This window comes from Astatotilapia calliptera, chromosome 20, assembly GCF_964374335.1.
Source record: "Astatotilapia calliptera chromosome 20, fAstCal68.1, whole genome shotgun sequence".
Lineage (NCBI taxonomy): Eukaryota > Metazoa > Chordata > Actinopteri > Cichliformes > Cichlidae > Astatotilapia > Astatotilapia calliptera.
The window spans coordinates 36,265,982-36,284,862 of record NC_137441.1 but is presented as its reverse complement, the minus strand read 5'-3'; the positions used below and the strand labels follow the sequence as shown (position 1 = coordinate 36,284,862).

Sequence of the window (18,881 nt, the reverse complement as noted above, 5' to 3'; positions counted from 1 at the left end):
CCCAGTGTTTGTAAAGGCAGAGTATCGTTATTTCATGAAGTTCTTAAATTAAATGGCAGAATGATATTAAATGTCACTTTCAGTCATGATTCTTTTCAACTTGTGAATTTGCTGTAGGTCTAATACAGCTCTCATTTAATCTGTATTTTCACTTTATACCAAAGTATGAGAGAAATAGTCATCTTAGACACCTATTAACCAGTGAATGGCTCTTTCTTTCAGTCTTAGCCAGAACTAGGAGTGATATACACTTCAATCTACAATCACCCATTCAGACAAATCATGCAAAATTTCCCAACATTGGTTATATCAAAGGCAGTGCAATAAGAAAAACGCTGCACACAAAACACAATGGAAATAGGAGAAACGACAACGGAAACACCAGAAACACTTCCCTTGTGCTTTTGGAAATCTGTTTTTCCCTATTTCCGTTGTGTTTTGTGTGCTTTTGCAGCGTTTTTCTTATTCCTGGTGTTTCCTTAAGTTGCAGTCTGTTTGGCCTCTCTGGGCCACCGTATATCCACCTGTTGCTGCTGAATACTGTCTTGAGACGGTGTAGTCCCAAAAGGACTTGACAGAGAGGCTTAACAGAACTTGAGCTTTATAGCTCAGGAAATAAAATAAAAAATGACAAGAAAAGCCACCTAAACTGAAAACTAGAACTGATGACATAACAGAGCAAACAGGGCACAATCGAGGAGGCAATGACGACGAGATGACAACAGAGGAAAACTTAAATACACAGCATAATGAGAGGATGGACACGAACAGGGGAACAGACATGAAAGCAAGCAGGTTTTTAAAACTATATTATCATGAATGCTTTACTGATAGTCTAGGGTGAAGTAATAGTTATCATCAATATCAGTTGTCATGATTCCACTAATAGATGTATTAGAAAAAAGGGAATATTCAGAAAGTGTTATTGCAGAAACCATGTTTTATTAATTAATCAAGCTTATATGAAATGCTTATGAAAAACTGATAATTTAGCTGTCATCTGCATATCCCTACAATCATCTACCCGTACACAACTATGCAAAAGCCTTATTACAACGTACCTGGGTTTTCCTTTTTTTGGACCCAGAATGGCAGATTTCTTAAACTTCAAAATAATAAATGAAAATCACAAACTGCTACATTCTTCTTTCAGTAACAATATCCACTGCACAAGTGTTCAATTCACTGATTCACTCTTCATTGTGCTACCTCAGCCAGCCACCATGTGACCAGCTGCCTATGACCTGCAGCGTACGTCACGCAGACGGTTTCTCACTAAAACAGGAAACTACTCAGCACAAAGTCAGAGTCACTCAGATGGAACAAGGACTCTGTGTGTGCTGTAAAGCTGGCCAACATTTATTAAGGTAAATTTCAAATGAGATCATTTTCAAACATCTGACTCTTTAAAAAGTAAACGTTGCGAATAGAAACGCGGTATCTAGGCAGCAAGTTGATCGCTGTGTGTTTTTCTGTGCGTATCAGTCTTTGCATTGCCCGGGGCATACCTGTTTTTTCCAAAGAAGGGCCTGAGATGTATTAAACATCAAAGAGGCCATGCAGACCTGGGCATCTCTTTGATGTCATCTGTGTCACCTGCTCTCTTTTCTGTACATGTTTATGTGAGTGCATGCTTCGGACCTGTTTAGCATGACGGCATCCTCCAGCGACCCAGCAAACGTTCTATTATAGAGTTATCACAAGCACATCTATGGACACTTACGAGTGTTCATGGCAGCTATAAAATCTATTAATGACAGGCTGTCCTGAGGATAAAGAAGGAAAAGCTCACAAGTATACAAGTATGCAGAGCTTAGGGGCCAACCATGATGTAACACGAGGGTGCACAGAGTAGCAGTTACGGATATGTGCGTGCATGCAAAGTTTTTACACCCGTGCAAACACAATTTTTCTCTCAATGGACATGTCTAATATTGCACAGTTTGCACCAAGGGGTGAAGTGGTTCAAAATAAGTTCTGACACCTTCTTTGAGCGCTGGCCAGACATTTCAGAAGCTTCTGGAGTTCCAGTGAAGCTGTGTTTGTTCAAGGTACTTCATCTTTGTCCACAGATCTAAATTTACAAGACTCAGATCTAGTTCTCCGGGTGGCTTGCATGCATGTGTGCCAACGTGCACACACACTTTGTGATTTGTCCGTCCCTTTAGGACTGTATATTTTTAGAGTGTGGGTAGTATTCTGACCTTTCATTAGATCTATACATAATGCTAAAGGATTTCAGGATGATTGTTGTTTACTCAGGTAACTAGGCTAGTTCATCTTATCACCATGCCTACTTTACATTACTTTACTTTACAAGAAATTAAAACAAGTTCCAGTAAAATAATCTAAAATGATCAGTATTATGATTATAAACAGAAGCTTCATGCACTCTGAGCTGAACAATATGGTCCATTTGAATAAAACTCAGCCTATAGAGCGACAACTCAGCCAATGGAGAGGCTACGATGTCCCGTTGACAGGATCCAATAGCAAGTTGCGTGAGATGGTGATTGTTCAAAAGCTATGCTAGAAGAGGAAAGAGGATCACTGTGTAGTTCACAGTTCAATTGTCTGTAATAAATGAAACAACAGAAGTACATGTTGAGATCCCCAAAGGTCATGGATATTCTTTTCTAACTCTTTTCCGTGAAGCATGGACGATGCTCTCTGGATGGGAAACCAGGTTATAACGTATTCAAAGTGCTTTATGAGAAGGCAAACAAGGAAATTGTCTTTAAATGCATCAGCGAGTGCCGTTATGCGTCTGTACAAATTTTACTGGGAGCAAAGGAGGAAGTGAGGTGACGTTCTTGTGTGGAGAAGAGGCTGGCGTGCGTGAATGGATCAACAAACAGAGAAGACTGCTGCTTGTTCCTCATTTCAATTTAACAGTCAACATGACGATGGTTAATCCCTAACTTTATCCAAGTATTTATTACTGTAGCCATGAAGATAACGGCCTCCAAACCTTAGTGAAGACGTCATTTTAACCCAAATCAGATGTCTTCAAAATCAAATTCAAACTATGCTCTTTAACAACACTTGATTAGGCTGCTTTTGTGCCTAAACCCAACCAAACCCTGAAAATCACAAAACGGATTCATTCCAAATACTGTAACACGTGTGTAACGCGCAGACAACAAAGATGTCTAATCAAAAAACTTATCTAGACAAGATGATTAAAAAATTGGACTTGTAGCAAATGAGTCACTTCACTGTTTCGAATGGAGTTCTTGGTATCAGTCTGGAAGATGTCTCAGCTTTTCCGTACGTCTTTGTCTCTCTTCCACCTGTCCCATCAGAATGGGAATCTGCCAAGCCTGACGACAGGCTGTTCTCCCTCCTGCAGCCTGCCAGGGGATGGGAATACACACTGAGCTCATCCCTGGGCTGCCTGGCTGGTGGCATCCAACAACATACCTCTTCCACCTTCACTGCATGCCTCTAGGTCTCCCATTCGAGCCAGTCCCTTTTCCAGCAGCAACTTTTCCATCAGAAATTAATCCCAAGCAATTACAATTTATCGAAATATAATTTAACTAGATTAGTCCTAACCTTCAGCCTCTGTAAATCTCACCTTTATCCCCCTTTCACCTCAGCGTTTAAACAAAGCAACCCCCCTTCAGTACTTCTCTTCTGAGGAGATGGTTGCCAGATTGGACCCCGTACATCAGGGCAAACTTTTCTTCCAACTGACAAGGAGGCACTTGACTCTGTTATTGTTTATGAAGAGAAAGCTGGGGTCAAGTTCACAGGCTGGGAGAGGGAAAGAGAGGGAGAAAGTCTGTTCCAGCTCCAGCCCCAGGAGGGAAAGCATAACTCAGCCATGTTTGTGCTTCCCTAATACCTTTTGATTTTGCAGAAAATTGTGAGCTAAACTGCAGTGCACAAATATTCTCCAGAGCTTAGCTTCTTTGCCTCACCTCGCGGCCTCTCGCAAACCTGTACCCACTCTGCTCTGTCTGGTCGTGCATGTGCTTCTCTCTGAAAACAAAGACAGTAGCTGCCTGTCTGGCCAGCTCTAAGCAGAAATACAAATGTCTACAAAAGTAGCTTAGCTTTAACACCAGCTTTGGCATAAACACGGGGAACTGTTTTCTCAAGCTTTTGAAGAAGTAACACTTTGCAGCAGCTATTGCTAATTCTAATAGTTTCAATTCCGACAGGGATTTTTCCCGATTTGTTTACGCGTTTGCTAGAATTAATGGGGTCAGCTGAAGCAACTGCGGTATTCCTATTTTCCAACGTCAGAGGCCTACAAATGTTCAGCTCCGGCTGATGAAAACTGAATTTGTGCATGTCAAAAAGTCAAGAAGTGGTTCTTGAGCTTGTGAAAGATCTCTGGATGCTTCCGAGGTCTTTTTATCTGTCAGGAGTGATTTGAGAGGATGACAGGACAACGGCCAAAACCTGAAGACAACACGAACGCACAAACAAACATGGGGATGAAGGTGAGAGTGGTAAACTCCAGACACAGTGTGTGTGTGTGTGTGTGTGTGTGTGTGTGTGTGTGTGTGTGTGTGTGTGTGTGTGTGTATCCAGCGCTGCCTCAGCACTCTCTGACTTACACATGTGGTTCGTATTTAAGCCGTAGTGCTGTTCCACTGGACGATTTGGCTCTGTTCTTCTAATCGCACATTCCCTGTTTTTCTCCTTCTGCTCGGCTTTAAGTGGAGCAGATTTCATAAATATTTAGGCGTAATATAATAATATGTATAATGACTTCTCTCACTGAACTACTTTATTTATTTATCAGCCTACAAATCATTGTAATTTATAACAATATCTGATAAACGTTTTTCTGGGCTGGAGGTTTATTTTAGTCTCTTTTATGATCGATCTTTCAAAATGAAGTTTTTGAAAAGGGCAGGAACAGCATAATAAGCAACAGGATACAGAAGAAACAGCACAATACTGGGTCACTAAAATTATTAATGACTGGCACACAATATGTGTGTTTTTTTAAAAGATATATAGAAAAACATTTAAAAAAATAGTCTTTAAAATCGAAAACTCCTTTAATAAAAAGTAAAATATTTTTAGGATTGAATTATCTGATTTTACAGGGTTGTAAAACAAATCATTAGTTATAATCGTTTCTGTCTGTGGTTACGGATCAACGGCGCACAATAGGACCCTCTCCACCTCAGCATCATCACCACCCCTCCACCCAACACGTACGCACACACACGCGCGCACCTTTCTCCATCCTTTTTAATATCTCTTTCCTCGTCAAACTCTGTAACCCCTTCTTCTGCCCAATGAGCGAGAGGAGCTATCAGCGCGAACCCTCCCTCATGTCTCTCTCTCTTTCTCTCTCTCCCCCCTCTCTCTCAGCTCGGACACTGTCCACCGTGCACTAATAAAGGAGAGATCCGGTGCTAGCATCCGACCCAGCACACAGCCGACAGAACCGCAGTCTCTCGTCTGAAAACACTTGGCTCCAGCGCTGATTCGGACCCTACTTTTGCCCCTGAACCAAGTTAAAAACAAAACAAACAAACGAAACGAAAACAAGGATAAGTGTTTGTGCGGGAACTAACTACCGACACTTGTTGCTCGCCTCTCCAGGTAAACCTCCAGTTGGCATCCAGAAGCTCTCAGTGGAGAGTCTGGTGCGCACATGGCACCGACAACGCGCTCCTCTCTTTGCTGACAGCCGCGCTCCATGAAGCCAAACATTGGATAATGAGGCCTCCCTGCTGCACGGCTACTCTCACACCTCACAATATCAAGTGAAGTTTGGAGTTTCTTCTGAGATTTGATTTTTTTGTGGTCTTTTTTGGTACATTTGGGCTAAAAAAAAAAGTGAGGAAAAATCATGTTGGGGTTAAACAGGATTCCCAGTCTCCGTGCAGCTCAGATTCAGCGCTGTGGTTCGCCGGCGGGAGCTAGACTCTCACCCCGATCTTCTTCATGCCAGAACGCCGGTGCCAGTTCGAGGATTTATTGCGCGTGTCTGTTGTTGCTGCTGCTTGTGACGCCTCGGGTGGACTCCTCATGGTGGTGAGTCTGCATCCATCACACATACTGGCCTACCTGCTACACTGATTTATTTACTACATCATCATCATTATTACGCTAATGATAATTCAGCATAACGATTTTAAATAATACAAATGCCCACAAAATATAACGGATTATTCTAACGAAACTGAAGCTTTAACTCAGCTCTATTTTCTTTCCCTAGAAAACTGTTCAGGGATCCAAAGCGAGATCAACTGTAACTTATGAAGATTATTTTAATCGCTTTTTTTCCGAAAGCAAAAAAGAAACAAAAAACCCAAAAACCTTCATTCCAGCTAATTTTCCAGCAGCGAACAGAAAAGGCGGTTATGAGGGTTTGGATCAGTTAATTTATTATCGCGGACGCACTGCACAGCTGACAGTGCTTCTCTCATCGGAACTGATGGCAACATTTTAATACTCTCTTTTTCCCTTTCTTTTCTTCTTTTGTTTAGAAAATTTTATGCAGAATCTAAATGTGCTGGGTTGTAATAGTCGCATATCTGCCACCACAGATTGCGCTCACGACTGATTTTACGAGGTAGTGAGTGTAAAGAAAAACTCTTAATGCGCTTTTCTGTCATCGTCCAATTTAATTCCAACTGACTCGAAAATGAGCAAAGAGCACGACAGGACGTTAAAGTAAGAAAAAGAAAATCGTATGAGTTCATGAGTAAGATTCAAACTTCTAAAATGCCTTTTCTTCGTGTCGGTGTGCTGGAATAATAATAGAGCGATAAACGTAATTTATGTCGGCGCTGTTGGCTGAGCGCGTGTTCGGCTCAGCTGGAGCCCGCATTGGACGAGGCACAGCAGTCATTAATTCACCAGGTACCACTCACAAACACACATGACTTCACTAAAACACCACCCAAACCAGCCGCGCGGAGCGTAGGCGAACGGGTTAAAAAATATCTCAGTGCCTGCGCACTAACATAAGTGAAAATGTCCATGCCTGTGAGTGTGTTTACAGGAGAAGTGTCTGTGTGTGGGCAGGCGTAGCGATGATGGAATGCCTAATAGTTTGTGTAGATTGAAAGCAGTTATGGGTAGAGGCTTTGACTTGGCATTACTGACTTTGGGTGGGATTCAGTGTGTAGGAGATATACTGCTTCCTTTAACTGTTCCTTATATTTATTCATAGATTTATTTGTTTGTTTGTTTTTGGTGGATGGCTGCTGAGTGGTGACATGGACAGATCAGGAGCTGTACCACCTTAGGGTGGGAGCAAAAATGTTACGGGCTGTTGTAGCCACTTCAGAAATGAGCAAAATAATATGTTCGATTTAATAAAATTGCTGTATATGTTCATCCGAAATGAAGACTTTGCTGTATTAATTGGGAGGGGACGATAAAACAGAGATGTGAGTGTGTGTTGCTGACATTCATCCTTTGTGCGTGCCTCTATCAGAAGTTTAACTTGGGTTCCTTATATGTAACAGAAAAGAAAAGTAATTTCATATTTACTTGGTCTGTTTTCTTTTTCTTTTGCATTAGTTACAAGTTCTGTCTGTGTCATTTAAAATCAGAGCCCAGCTCGGTGTCACCATGTCTCCCAGTCGTCTTCCTCTGGTGACCCACAGTGCAGCAAGTTGTTTTAGACCTGTGGATAATGATTTACTATCCTATAAAATCCACAAGTCCTCCTTACTCTCAGAAAGAGGGCGAGAGCGAAGAGAGAAAATTAAGTGTGAATTGCTGCTCTGGCACTTTCCTTTGATGAGCACTCTGTTCTTTTTTCCCTCCCCTCTAATCCCTCTCTGGGGAGTGTAGAGTCTCCAGTCTCCATCCTCTTGCCCGGCCTCATAAAACATGGCCACACAGCTACAGGCTCCCTGGCCTCTCCTCACTGAACCGCCAAAGCCTTGTGACTACGAAGCTGCAAGAGGTCTCGCGCTCACGCACACACACCGAGAGGCCTATCACAATTAGAGTTTATTCTGGGCAATCTCAATGCACCATTTATCTTGATAGGACATTGTAAAAGTCTGTTTTATTATGGCGAGGGAGAGAGACTGCAAGAGGCATGCAGGGGAACAGTGAGCAAGATGAGAGCAATCAGGCAGAGGACAGAGAGGAATAAAGTGAGTAAATGGGTTCTTAGTTTGACAGGGTTATTGGAGGCCCCAGACGTCCTGCTCTGATTTGTGACAGCATGATTTCAACTATGTCTTTGGGAAACATTTAAACACACGTACACACACAGGTCTTGTGGGGAGAGGTTAAGTGCTTATTTATTTGGAGAGCGGAGTAAATGGTTTCCACTCCCCTCCTACTCGCAAACCTTAAACTGTTAAGTGTAGTGAACTCTGACTTACAGAGGACTGGAACTGCTGCTCACCACCTATAGGTGCGTTTTTCCACTTGTGCCTACATGTTCTCATAAGGGCACCAGGGTTTAGCAATCAGTTACAATATATAATCAATCGCTCTTGCCTGCTGATTTTTGAGTACGCATGGCCAGGGGATGGTGGATTCAGTTTGAAATAGCTCTAAATGTGTTTGTTTGTTTATCGTAGGTATATCGGCGCACTCGGTGCCCGTGTAATCTGTGACAACATCCCCGGCCTGGTGAACAAGCAGCGGCAGCTTTGCCAACGCCACCCTGACATCATGCAGGCAATTGGGGAGGGAACCAAAGAGTGGATCAGAGAGTGCCAGCACCAGTTCAGACACCATCGATGGAACTGCAGCACACTGGACCGTGACCACACTGTCTTTGGACGTGTCCTGCTGAGGAGTAAGTCTGCGTGTGTGTGGAAAGTAAATGTGATGCCAGAGGGAATGGAGGGTGAAGCCAAGCTCTGACTGTGACTATGGGAATCCTCATTTTCACCTTTCTCGTTCAGTTTTTCTTCCTTTTCTTTCACTTCTCTTTGTTCTCTCTTGCTTTTCCTACTTTACGTATGCTAGTACGCCGTGTTTACAGTCAGTAATGGACTGTTGTAATGCTTATGCCTCATCAATAAACACACACACACATCAAGACGTGGAATTGTCGTCATTTGGTTTTTCAGCCCCTGCCAGAAATTTCAACTTTGCTGCACAGTCATGCATACACACAGGCACAGTCCCATACATATTTTTCTAAGGCAGCGGATGTGTAATTCATCCTCTTGAAGACCTTTACAAGTGAGAACAATCACCTGGTGATTTAGCATTGAAGATTAAATGATACGTTATTCATAATTATTTTCTTTCCCAAATGCTTTCTCAGCACTAAATGACTATTGTTGCATTCTGAATGTAGCATGGGTACAGGTACAAGGAGTGTCACTGTGATGCTAATCCTTCAAATTATATGCATGGATTATGCTTTTTGTTTCACTTTGTTGCATAGAAGGAAATCCTCCATTAGCAGCTGCTCACTGTTGTGTCGGAGCGCAGGTTGCACGAAAAGATGTTTGTCTCCGCGAACTCGGTTTCTGACATCACTGACTTTCCGTGGCCTGCTACTGCTATCCCAAGCATGTGTGGGGGCTGATGATGCATGGAACAAAAAGTAGCAGATATGGAGATAAAGGCTGCATGTGTGTGTGGGGTGGAGAGGAATAAACAGTAATGTAGATGTAAATATTTAGAGAGATATTCTCACTGTCAGACAAACATCGCAGGTTTGAAAGATGACCAGCAGTGCCCTCCCCAGCCCTCTCCCACATACAACCCCGCCCCACCCCCACTGCCCCCATCTCCTCACAGACGAAATGGGACACTCCAGTGAATACAGAGCATGCAGGTTGGATCGCACAAACTCTTCAGGAGCAGGGTGAATGTGAAGTGTCCCACCCTTAGTTAGCTAAAGTGCTGGTATTTTCATTTCGTGAAACTTAATCCTTTGACACATTTTGAGAAGAAGGTCTCGCTTCACTAATGCAGCTAGGTGCTAAAAGCTTGAAATGCAAAAGCGCTTCTGATGAATGCAGTCAGCATTACTGTATCCTAGCTTCTTCCAGGTTATCAGACAAATGCAAGCATCTTTAAAAGGAGGGCGCACGCGGTGGTTCAGCTAAAGATATGAAGTGCAAATCAAACACGAACGTGAGAAATAAACCTGAGCGCTTTTCTAGCCTGAGTGCGTTGGATCAAAATGCAAATGTCTCAATTACGGTTTATACTTCCAGGAGCTGAATGTTCTAAGATGATGCTCACTGAGTCCATCCAACTAATGATTTTTGGATTTCTGTTAAATGCCACTTGTTTTCTCAGGGCGAGATTGTGAAATCATTAGGGCTTTTATCTTTATCGACTTTCATGGCTAATTTCTGTTTAAATATCCTGACCTGGGCAAACTGACAGACCAAATAGCCAAGTTATTGCTTGTGAAATTCACTAGCAGCCAGTTTTAAAAATAGAGATTAACGACCTCATTTCAGTTTCACTTCAGGTTCTCCCGTTTGCTTTGAACTTTGAGCACAGAGACACCAAATAAAAATGGTTTTTATCCCGTCGATAAACTGTCTAAAAATGAAGAAGCTTCTTGCCTCTTGCTGCCATGTTTTTTGGATTGTTCATTCCCGGAGGTGCTGCAAAAAGCAACTGTGACCAAACACTATATCTAATTCTCTCTGTGTCTTTGGCCAAACAAAAGATGAGTCATATTCTAAAGAACGAAAGAGACCAGAAAAGAACAGATGAGCAGAGCAATGGTAGATAATGCTGTCATGACATCACCCTGGTGCTGATTAATGGGGTATCACTGTGTCTGTATTCAAACAATTTATGTGAGCAGAGGAGAGCCCCACAGCTAGGATTATTTCCATGATAATATTTAAACAGAGCTGGTGTATACTCTACTTCAAGCCTGATATGCCCTGTCAGCTGCACCTTCAGTGTCCTCATACCTAGGCCCTGTCATAGCATTATGTATATTTGTGTATGCATGATAACATGTGGGCTGCAAAGTCTTTGGAACTCAGAGAATCTATTGCATGGCATGATATGAGTAACTGCAGTTTCCGTATTCAGAAACGGATTATGTTATTCTAACCTCTACCCCCATCTAACCTCTGTTTCTCATTTGGCTTTTCTGCTTTTACTCTCAGGCAGCCGTGAAGCAGCATTCGTCTATGCCATCTCCTCAGCAGGAGTAGTCTACGCGCTCACTCGAGCCTGCAGCCAGGGGGAGCTGAGGACGTGCAACTGCGACCCACACAAACGCGGACGAGATAAAGACGATAGAGGAGAATTTGATTGGGGTGGCTGTAGCGATAACATCAACTACGGGATAAAATTTTCCAAAACCTTCATAGATGCCAAAGAGAGAACGGTCCGAGATGCTCGGGCACTCATGAACCTACACAACAACCGCTGTGGCAGAACAGTAAGTGTGTGACTGCTATGCATTGAGACACACTGAACATAAGGAACCCCTGATGTGGATGTTTCAAGCGTACATTTAACAACATTTAAAAGCAAACAGACACTTTCAGTTTTATATTCGCGAACTGGATAATCATCAGTGGCTTTCACAGTTACATTGTTACTGAATCTACATGTGAAAACTATGGTGGCCCTGAAAGGTTAAAAACACTGCTGATTAAGAAAACAGGAGCAAAATAGAAAAATGCTGCAAAAGCACAAATAAACATATTAAAGTTCAATAAAACACAATGGAAAAAAAATCTCACAAAAACAACGCAAAGAGGGAACTCAGAACTCGCATGTCAGAATTCAGGAGTGACTTCACTCCCGAGTTAGCGCGTTACAGCGCTAATGGTAAATGGCCTGTATTTGTATAGAGCTTTTACTAGTCCCCCCTAGGGACCCCAAAGCACACACACATTCACACACTGGTGGAGGCAGCTACAGTTGTAGCCACAGCTGCCCTGGAGCAGACTGACAGAGGCGAGGCTGCCATATCGCGCCATCGGCCCTTCTGGCCAACACCAGTAGGCGATAGGTGAAGCGTCTTGCCCAAGGACACAACGACCGAGACTGAACGAGCCGGGGCTCGAACCGGCGACCTTCCGATTACAAGGCAAACTCCCAACTCTTGAGCCACGAGCGCCCCATGATAAAGTCTTAAAAGTGAAAACAGGATTTGTTTTGGTTATTAGCAGGATAGAACCAGTCATGTACAGCCAGCAATGCAGCATATTTGCTCTTTTCCACTTAAAAGCACGGCTGCAGCACCTTCATGCATAGAGCCTGGTCAGTGCTCTGTGTATGGCTTATTTAGCAACTCACAAATACACAACAGTTGCAAGTTTTAGAGTTTTAGTACTGTTTACATTCACTTGGACTGTTGGGACTTAGGGTTGGTGGGGGTGTTCCAGATTAAGATTTTGACATCTTATATAATCTGGAAGAGCACAACAACAAATCAATAATTGTATAACATTTACACACAGTCTTATTAGAGTCTAGTGAATAAAACACACGTTACCCTGCATTTCTTTTTCTCCCTCACTACTCCAAACATTCTGTCTCAGTGCGATCCTTCACATGTTTTGGTTTTTGTCACTTCTGCAGCTGTTTCGTCACATTAATGTCTCTCAAAAACACTTCCATTGTGTTTTGTGTGTTTTTGCTGTTTTTTTCTTAAATTGCAGTGTGGTTGACCTCTCAGGGCCACCGTAGAAACCATCTAGGCAGAGATGAAAACGGTGTTGTCTTTAATTCTAATCCGATGTGAATCGGATTCATTACAAAATTCAGTAGAACATCTCTTTCTGGAAATGGCATCCAGCCCCATGGTAATTTGCTGATGGCAGTGACGTTGGGAAATTCAGTAAAAAACAAGCTAATTAACTCAAAATCTGAGCTAACAAAGCTAAAACTACCCACAAGACATTGGGTGTAGTAAGAGGTGCATTTAATGAGGAAATATGTCATAATTTGTATAAAAGAAAAGAAAAAGAAAAAATCCTGCAGTGGTGCTGCATTCTGAGAATTTGCAAAATCTCCTTCACTTAGGCGGTGAAGCGCTTCATGAAGCTGGAGTGTAAATGTCACGGAGTGAGCGGCTCTTGTACGCTACGGACATGCTGGAATGCTATGTCAGACTTCAGGAAGACGGGTGACTACCTGAGGAGAAAATACAACGGGGCTATCGAGGTGATGATGAATCAAGATGGGACAGGTCTCACTGTAGCTAACAAGGACTTCAGGAAGCCTACCAAAAATGACCTGGTGTACTTTGAGAGCTCCCCGGATTACTGCCTGCAGGACAAAGCAGCAGGTAAGACGGCAGAACTGAAAGACGGGGAAGCATTTTCTCATGGATGTTGATGGATTGCCCCGACTGTGTTATGTTTTAGTGGTGTTATGTGTATACTGTGTGTATACTCATGCATGACTAGTGTGTTTGTGTGTGTCCGTGTGTGTGTGTGTGTGTAATGGTAGTCAGATAACACAGCCTGTGTGATGTCTGTGGAAGCTAATATCCTTGTACCCTGGGGAAACAGCCGTTGACGGCCGTGACCACCTGACCTCTGTCAGTCTCTGTCAACGCACACACACATATACACATGACCCCATGGTCCGGGGATGTCTTCATCAACCTTTGCACAATGCACCTGATCATTTATGTCCGTTTCTGATTGGCTCTTTGATGGATGCATTACTATCAGACAGTTTTTGGGGCACTGACATCAATGCCCGCATCACCGAGAAGCTCTTCCCAGTTCTCCCTCACCCTTGCTCCCTTTGTCTGCCTTTTCCTTTGCCCCTCATCTGTCCTCCCCCTCTTTCTCACCTTCCCAGTGGAATCCACAGCCTAGGGACACAAGCAGCTAATTTAATTTCTGTCTGTCACAGTCTCTCTCCCTCTCTGTCTGTCTGAACTAAGCATAGCTGGAGGCCAAAGTGGGCCTCAGAGTGTGAGAGCCTGTCTGTCTGTCACGCTCCACTGTCCATTTAACCCGCACACACACACCCATACACACACATAGGGTGGCTTCAAAGGGAGCAGTGGCTTGGGAAAGGCAGTGTAACTATAGGCCACTCTACCAACACCGCATAGTTGTGTGTGTGGGTTTGTTGTTCTACGGGCAGCTTGTTGTGATAGGTAGCAGTTCAAACAGGGAGCTTCTCACACCAAACATGAGCGCTAATCTCGTTTGGGGTGACTTTCACATAAGACACAGACGATATGAAACGGCAATGCTACGATACATTCACTATTGGCCAACACGTTGCACTGATCAAACCTCTGACTTCTGTTGCAGAAATTAAAAAAAAGATTATTATTTGTATTACAGTGATTGCAAAGGCAAAGATAAACGTGTTTATGGGACGTACTTAAAGATGGTGAATTTTTAAAAAAAGTAAATTGTTGTACTTACATATTTCTGTTTTTAGCAGCCAGAGTACCTATCTTCTGATCATATCTTATTGTATTTCATTTTTGTTTTATAATTCAGACATGCAGCTCTGCCTCTTTGTTGCGCAGCCACGTTTCTAATAAAGATTTTGGTTGCTTGAAAAACAAGACAAAGATATTTATCAGATGTTCAACACATTGGATCCAGGTGTGCTCCTGCAGGGCTGACGTTACCTGCTTGCCTCCATGTTTATCCTTGTGCCAGAATCACTTCATACCTTCTATGGCACAATTTTCATCCTCTTTATACTTCCCAAAGACAGTTTGCTTTGGCAGGTGATTGGTCAGCCATCGGGAGACGTGACCTAACTGCTACATGCTCTTCCTAATGTTTTTCCCCGTTGTCTCGGTCTCGTTATGTCTTGCCACCTGATGGAAAGTATCTGGCGAGAGGGCTGCTGGGTGTGCTAAACTGTGTGTGCTTGAGAAATGTCTCTTTTTTTAAAAAAACCAAAAAAAAACCAAGATGCTAAAGGTTTAATTTTATGTTTGCAATATATTTAAAAACAACCTGGATAAGAGTCATGTTTACCACTGTGTTATTTCACCTCTTCTTCTAGCAACACTGTAAATGTTTGGGAGCTAAGCAGACTGCTGCAGATCTAAAATGTTTTCCCATTCTTGTTAGATATCAAGGCCTCCTTTGCATCATTTTATAATGCGCTGAATGTTTTCTGCACTGCAGGCAGCCTGGTGGGGCCGTGCTGCAGTAATACATGCAGGATGTGGTTTGCTGTTGTCTTCCTGAAATAAGCAAGTCATTGCCTGAAAAAGACTTAATTTGGACAGCAGCCTATGTTACTCAAAAACCTGCAACATTCTTTTATATATATATATATATATATTTTATAAGCTCTAAATTATGTATTCATTAAAAAAACATACACAATGTCTTAACTTTTTAGGAAATTAGGTTTTACTTTTGCTGACAGCTACTAACAAAAGGAGCCAATGCGTAAATGCAGCCATGTTGCGACCAGATGAATTTCAGATATGAAAATAGGAGGGGAAGACAAAAAAGAGTGTAGATAAGGATGACTGCATTATGATCAATCTAAATAATTCAGAACACTTTTAGTGTATGGTATTTTATGCACAAGTTGAGACCTGTAAATCATCAGCGTGACTCTATCGATATCTGACGACAGCCTTGTGTTTAGAGCTGAGTAAGTAGCAGAGAAGTGAAACGGGACCAGTAAATTCTGTTTTGCCATTCTGTTGCAGGTTCCCTGGGCACAGCCGGACGGGTCTGCAATAAGACATCGCGCGGCACAGACGGCTGTGAGGTCATGTGCTGTGGGCGTGGCTACGACACCACGAGAGTCAAGCAAATCACCAAGTGCGAGTGCAAGTTCAAGTGGTGCTGCTCTGTGGAGTGTAAGGACTGTGAGGAAGCTGTAGACATACACACGTGCAAGGCTCCCAAACGAGCTGAATGGCTGGACCAGACCTGAGGACACGCCCCCTTCGCTCCCTGCAAAGCAACCCCGCCCCTTTCCCCTGTGCAGGATATCCTGTGGAACACGGCATTCTGGGAAAGTTTGTCCAAAAGTGCTCTGGATCTCCGCCTTCCCCTTTCCCGCAACCTCGACTCAATGCATGGCTTTTCTCCCCGTCTCTGTGAAAGCACTAGAATTCAGTACCCGTCAATATGAATTAATACCCATTAGCCCCTGTTTGTGAAAGGCCCTGAGACTGAACTGCTGGGATCAGATGAACAGTGATACCACCTTTGGGGTTCAGGTGGGTTAGGCTTTCACTGAAGACTCAGTTGTTGGGTTGAAATGGTTTGCTGCTTTCATGATGCTTTAAAGACGAATTTTGACATTAACTGAGCCTTCAGACATATCCAGTATTATTACAACAACATCATATACTCACATAACGTTGCTTCGTTTTGGGGGAAACACACTTTTACCTAAAAAAGAAAACGAAAAAAAGAATACTAGGTTGGACTTGGTAAGTGCAATTTGAGTGGACATCTGAGTGTAAGTTTGGCTGTGTGCGGCCAAGCAGTCCAAACAGAGGACTAACAGATGACGGAGACACAGACATTGTGTTATTGGAACTTTGAATGCGACTGCGAAAACAAAAAAACAGAAGAAGAAGGAAAAAAAGCTGTTTAAAGCGATTTATTTAAGCTGTAAAGTGCTGTTTGGTTTCTCTTTCGAGGAAGACGCTGCACTACATTGGCTGACAAAAGGAGAGAGAAGAGCACTCCCATTACTGTGATTATCTGGTGTGCTCCAGTTTTCAGCTTGCTGCTGAGAAGAAGATGAAGAAAACCGAGGCCTTGATGGCTGTTCAGTCACACCAAACCATAACATCAGACAGATTTCACTTCTTTGCTCTTCATCTTGCTTGTATAACATTGTGTATATTGCCTTATCTAAGCAGATGTTCATATGAAATATATGGTGCATTAGTCTGACACTGGAATCCTGGTTTTTTGTTCAGATGAGCATATCGAGGCTGCAGAGCCAGTCTGTAAACATTACATGCTGTCATAACGTGCCGTGTTATTGCCCACACACACACACACACACACACACACACACACACACACACACACACACACACACACACACACACACACACACACACAATGGAGCACTAATAATACAATCTATGTCAGTACAAAGGCTGATTCTGTGTGGGTTGGGGAGGGTGTGTGATATCAGTCAAGGGGAGGGAAGTGTTTGATTAAAGGCCCAGCTTAAACCCCAACCCCTGCTGGCCCTATCCCACCCTGCGCTATGTGGAATTCCAGGTGGGTCCCAGGCTAATGACTAGATGGCTGTAATTACCCGGGGCTGTTGATAGCTGGTGATTGGACATGGTTGTGCCACAGAGGACCTAGTGTGGGCTCCTGCTGGGACCACATTTAATCAAAGGCTTCTTGGCCGGCTTATCAAAGGGAATACTTTTCCAGCAATCTTCTTTGCTTCAGCCCCCTCAGCTCCCCAGACTCTGTCCAGTTCAGTCTCAGTTATATTAGAGAGTCCAGAGACTCCCGATAAGATGTACGGGATATCACATACAAGAACAAAAAGACCTGACAGATAAAGCTTTGAACTGCTGCTTCTTCACCACAGCTAAAATTTGTCTTATTACAATTTTTTGATGCAAGGTTGTAATACCTGAAGCTGTTTCAGAAACCATCCGTTCTTCTCCTCAGCCCGGAGAGATCATCTCTGGGCTCTCTGCATCTGCAGGCTGTGGTCTGGAGACCACAGTGGTCTTTTAATAGCCATGGGAGGCCAATATCATTAGATAAGATAAGCTTTATTGTCCCTTAGGGTAATTTTATCAAGCCATTCCAGTCACTGAGACTATTCTAGTGCCAGCGTCTGGTGGCAGAGTCTATCTGTGTCCTGGATGCCAGGCTGGGAGCATTCCAGTTCAAGAGTATGACAGGCAAACCATTACTCTTTGCTGCTGGCAGGCAGCAGGAAGAGAAGAGGGAGGCTGTACTAACTGAGGGGACAAATAAAGCATCAAACAACACAGAGGGTTTAAAGGATACATCATTTTCTTGGTCAGCTTAGATCCTTTCCTGTTTGGTTACTGGCACAGTAGGTTAGGATTACTCACTAAATTAACTGCTGCATTTAGGATTTTTTTAATTGGGTAGCTTAACTAACACAAACAGTAAGATGCAGAATAGCCAAAGTAAACAAACCAAAAGTAGGACACAATTTTGCAAAGATCCGTCACATTTTAGAGACTGCACCGCTCATCTCGAGGAAAGTTTTTGGAGGTGGTTGGTTTTCCAGTACAGCGAGGAATTATTTCATGATTACTGACATTACAGGTGTGCCAGCGTGTTCTGACTTCCAAATAAAGAAGCCCCCCCTTTTCCCCTGTTGTAGCAGCGCTTGCCATGTTTCCAGTTCTCAGCAATTAACTTAGTGGGCTATTATCAAAATCAATACAAACAATGGCCAAAGCTGTAACATAAAATCTAGGCTGTAGTAAATCAAAGTTATCCGTTAATCCCGTAAGGCCAAGTAGCCTGACTTGGATCACTGCTTTGAGAGGAGCTTTGTGGTAAAGTCACAAGGTACAAGCGCTGCTCAGATGGAGCTGAATTTTCTGCATTTTCTCTTTAAAAAGCGGAGAGCGTTCAAACTGGTATAATGAAAAATGCTGCTGTAAGTGTCTTTGGATTTTTCTCTCTCTCGCTTTTTTTTTACAGTTTTTTTTTTCACATTTTCTAAATTTTTGAGTGTTTTTTCATTTTAAACACTTGCTCTATATTTTCTCTGTCTTGCTCTCTAAACTCCTCCTGTGTCTCAGTACTGACAGTTAAAAAGATTGATAAACCTTATGCCCCGGCTGTAATGCGTGTCAGTCTGAGCTCTGGGAGCCAAATGACAACAACTCTGAGAATAGAGAATGAACTCCGGTTACATATAAATCCGTGAACACTCATGCTAGGTACATAGGCAGAACTTAAGCTTACACTGGAAGAGAGATTTTAATGACAGTGGGGAGGAAGACGCTGACTTAAACTGGTAGATTTAGGAGAGAAAGAAATGTATAAGGT

The 18,881-nt window shown here is 42.9% G+C and overlaps 1 protein-coding gene across 1 annotated transcript; it reads left to right on the top strand.

Annotated features, from left to right (window-relative positions):
- Positions 1-5,275: 5,275 nt before the first annotated feature.
- On the top strand, positions 5,276-16,763 carry LOC113012941 (protein Wnt-2b-A). Its single transcript, XM_026153405.2, has 5 exons — positions 5,276-6,009; positions 8,529-8,749; positions 11,052-11,329; positions 12,925-13,189; positions 15,557-16,763. Exons 1-5 carry the CDS (start codon positions 5,825-5,827, stop codon positions 15,784-15,786), a joined length of 1,179 nt encoding a protein of 392 aa, XP_026009190.1. The 5' UTR covers positions 5,276-5,824; the 3' UTR covers positions 15,787-16,763.
- Positions 16,764-18,881: the final 2,118 nt, after the last annotated feature.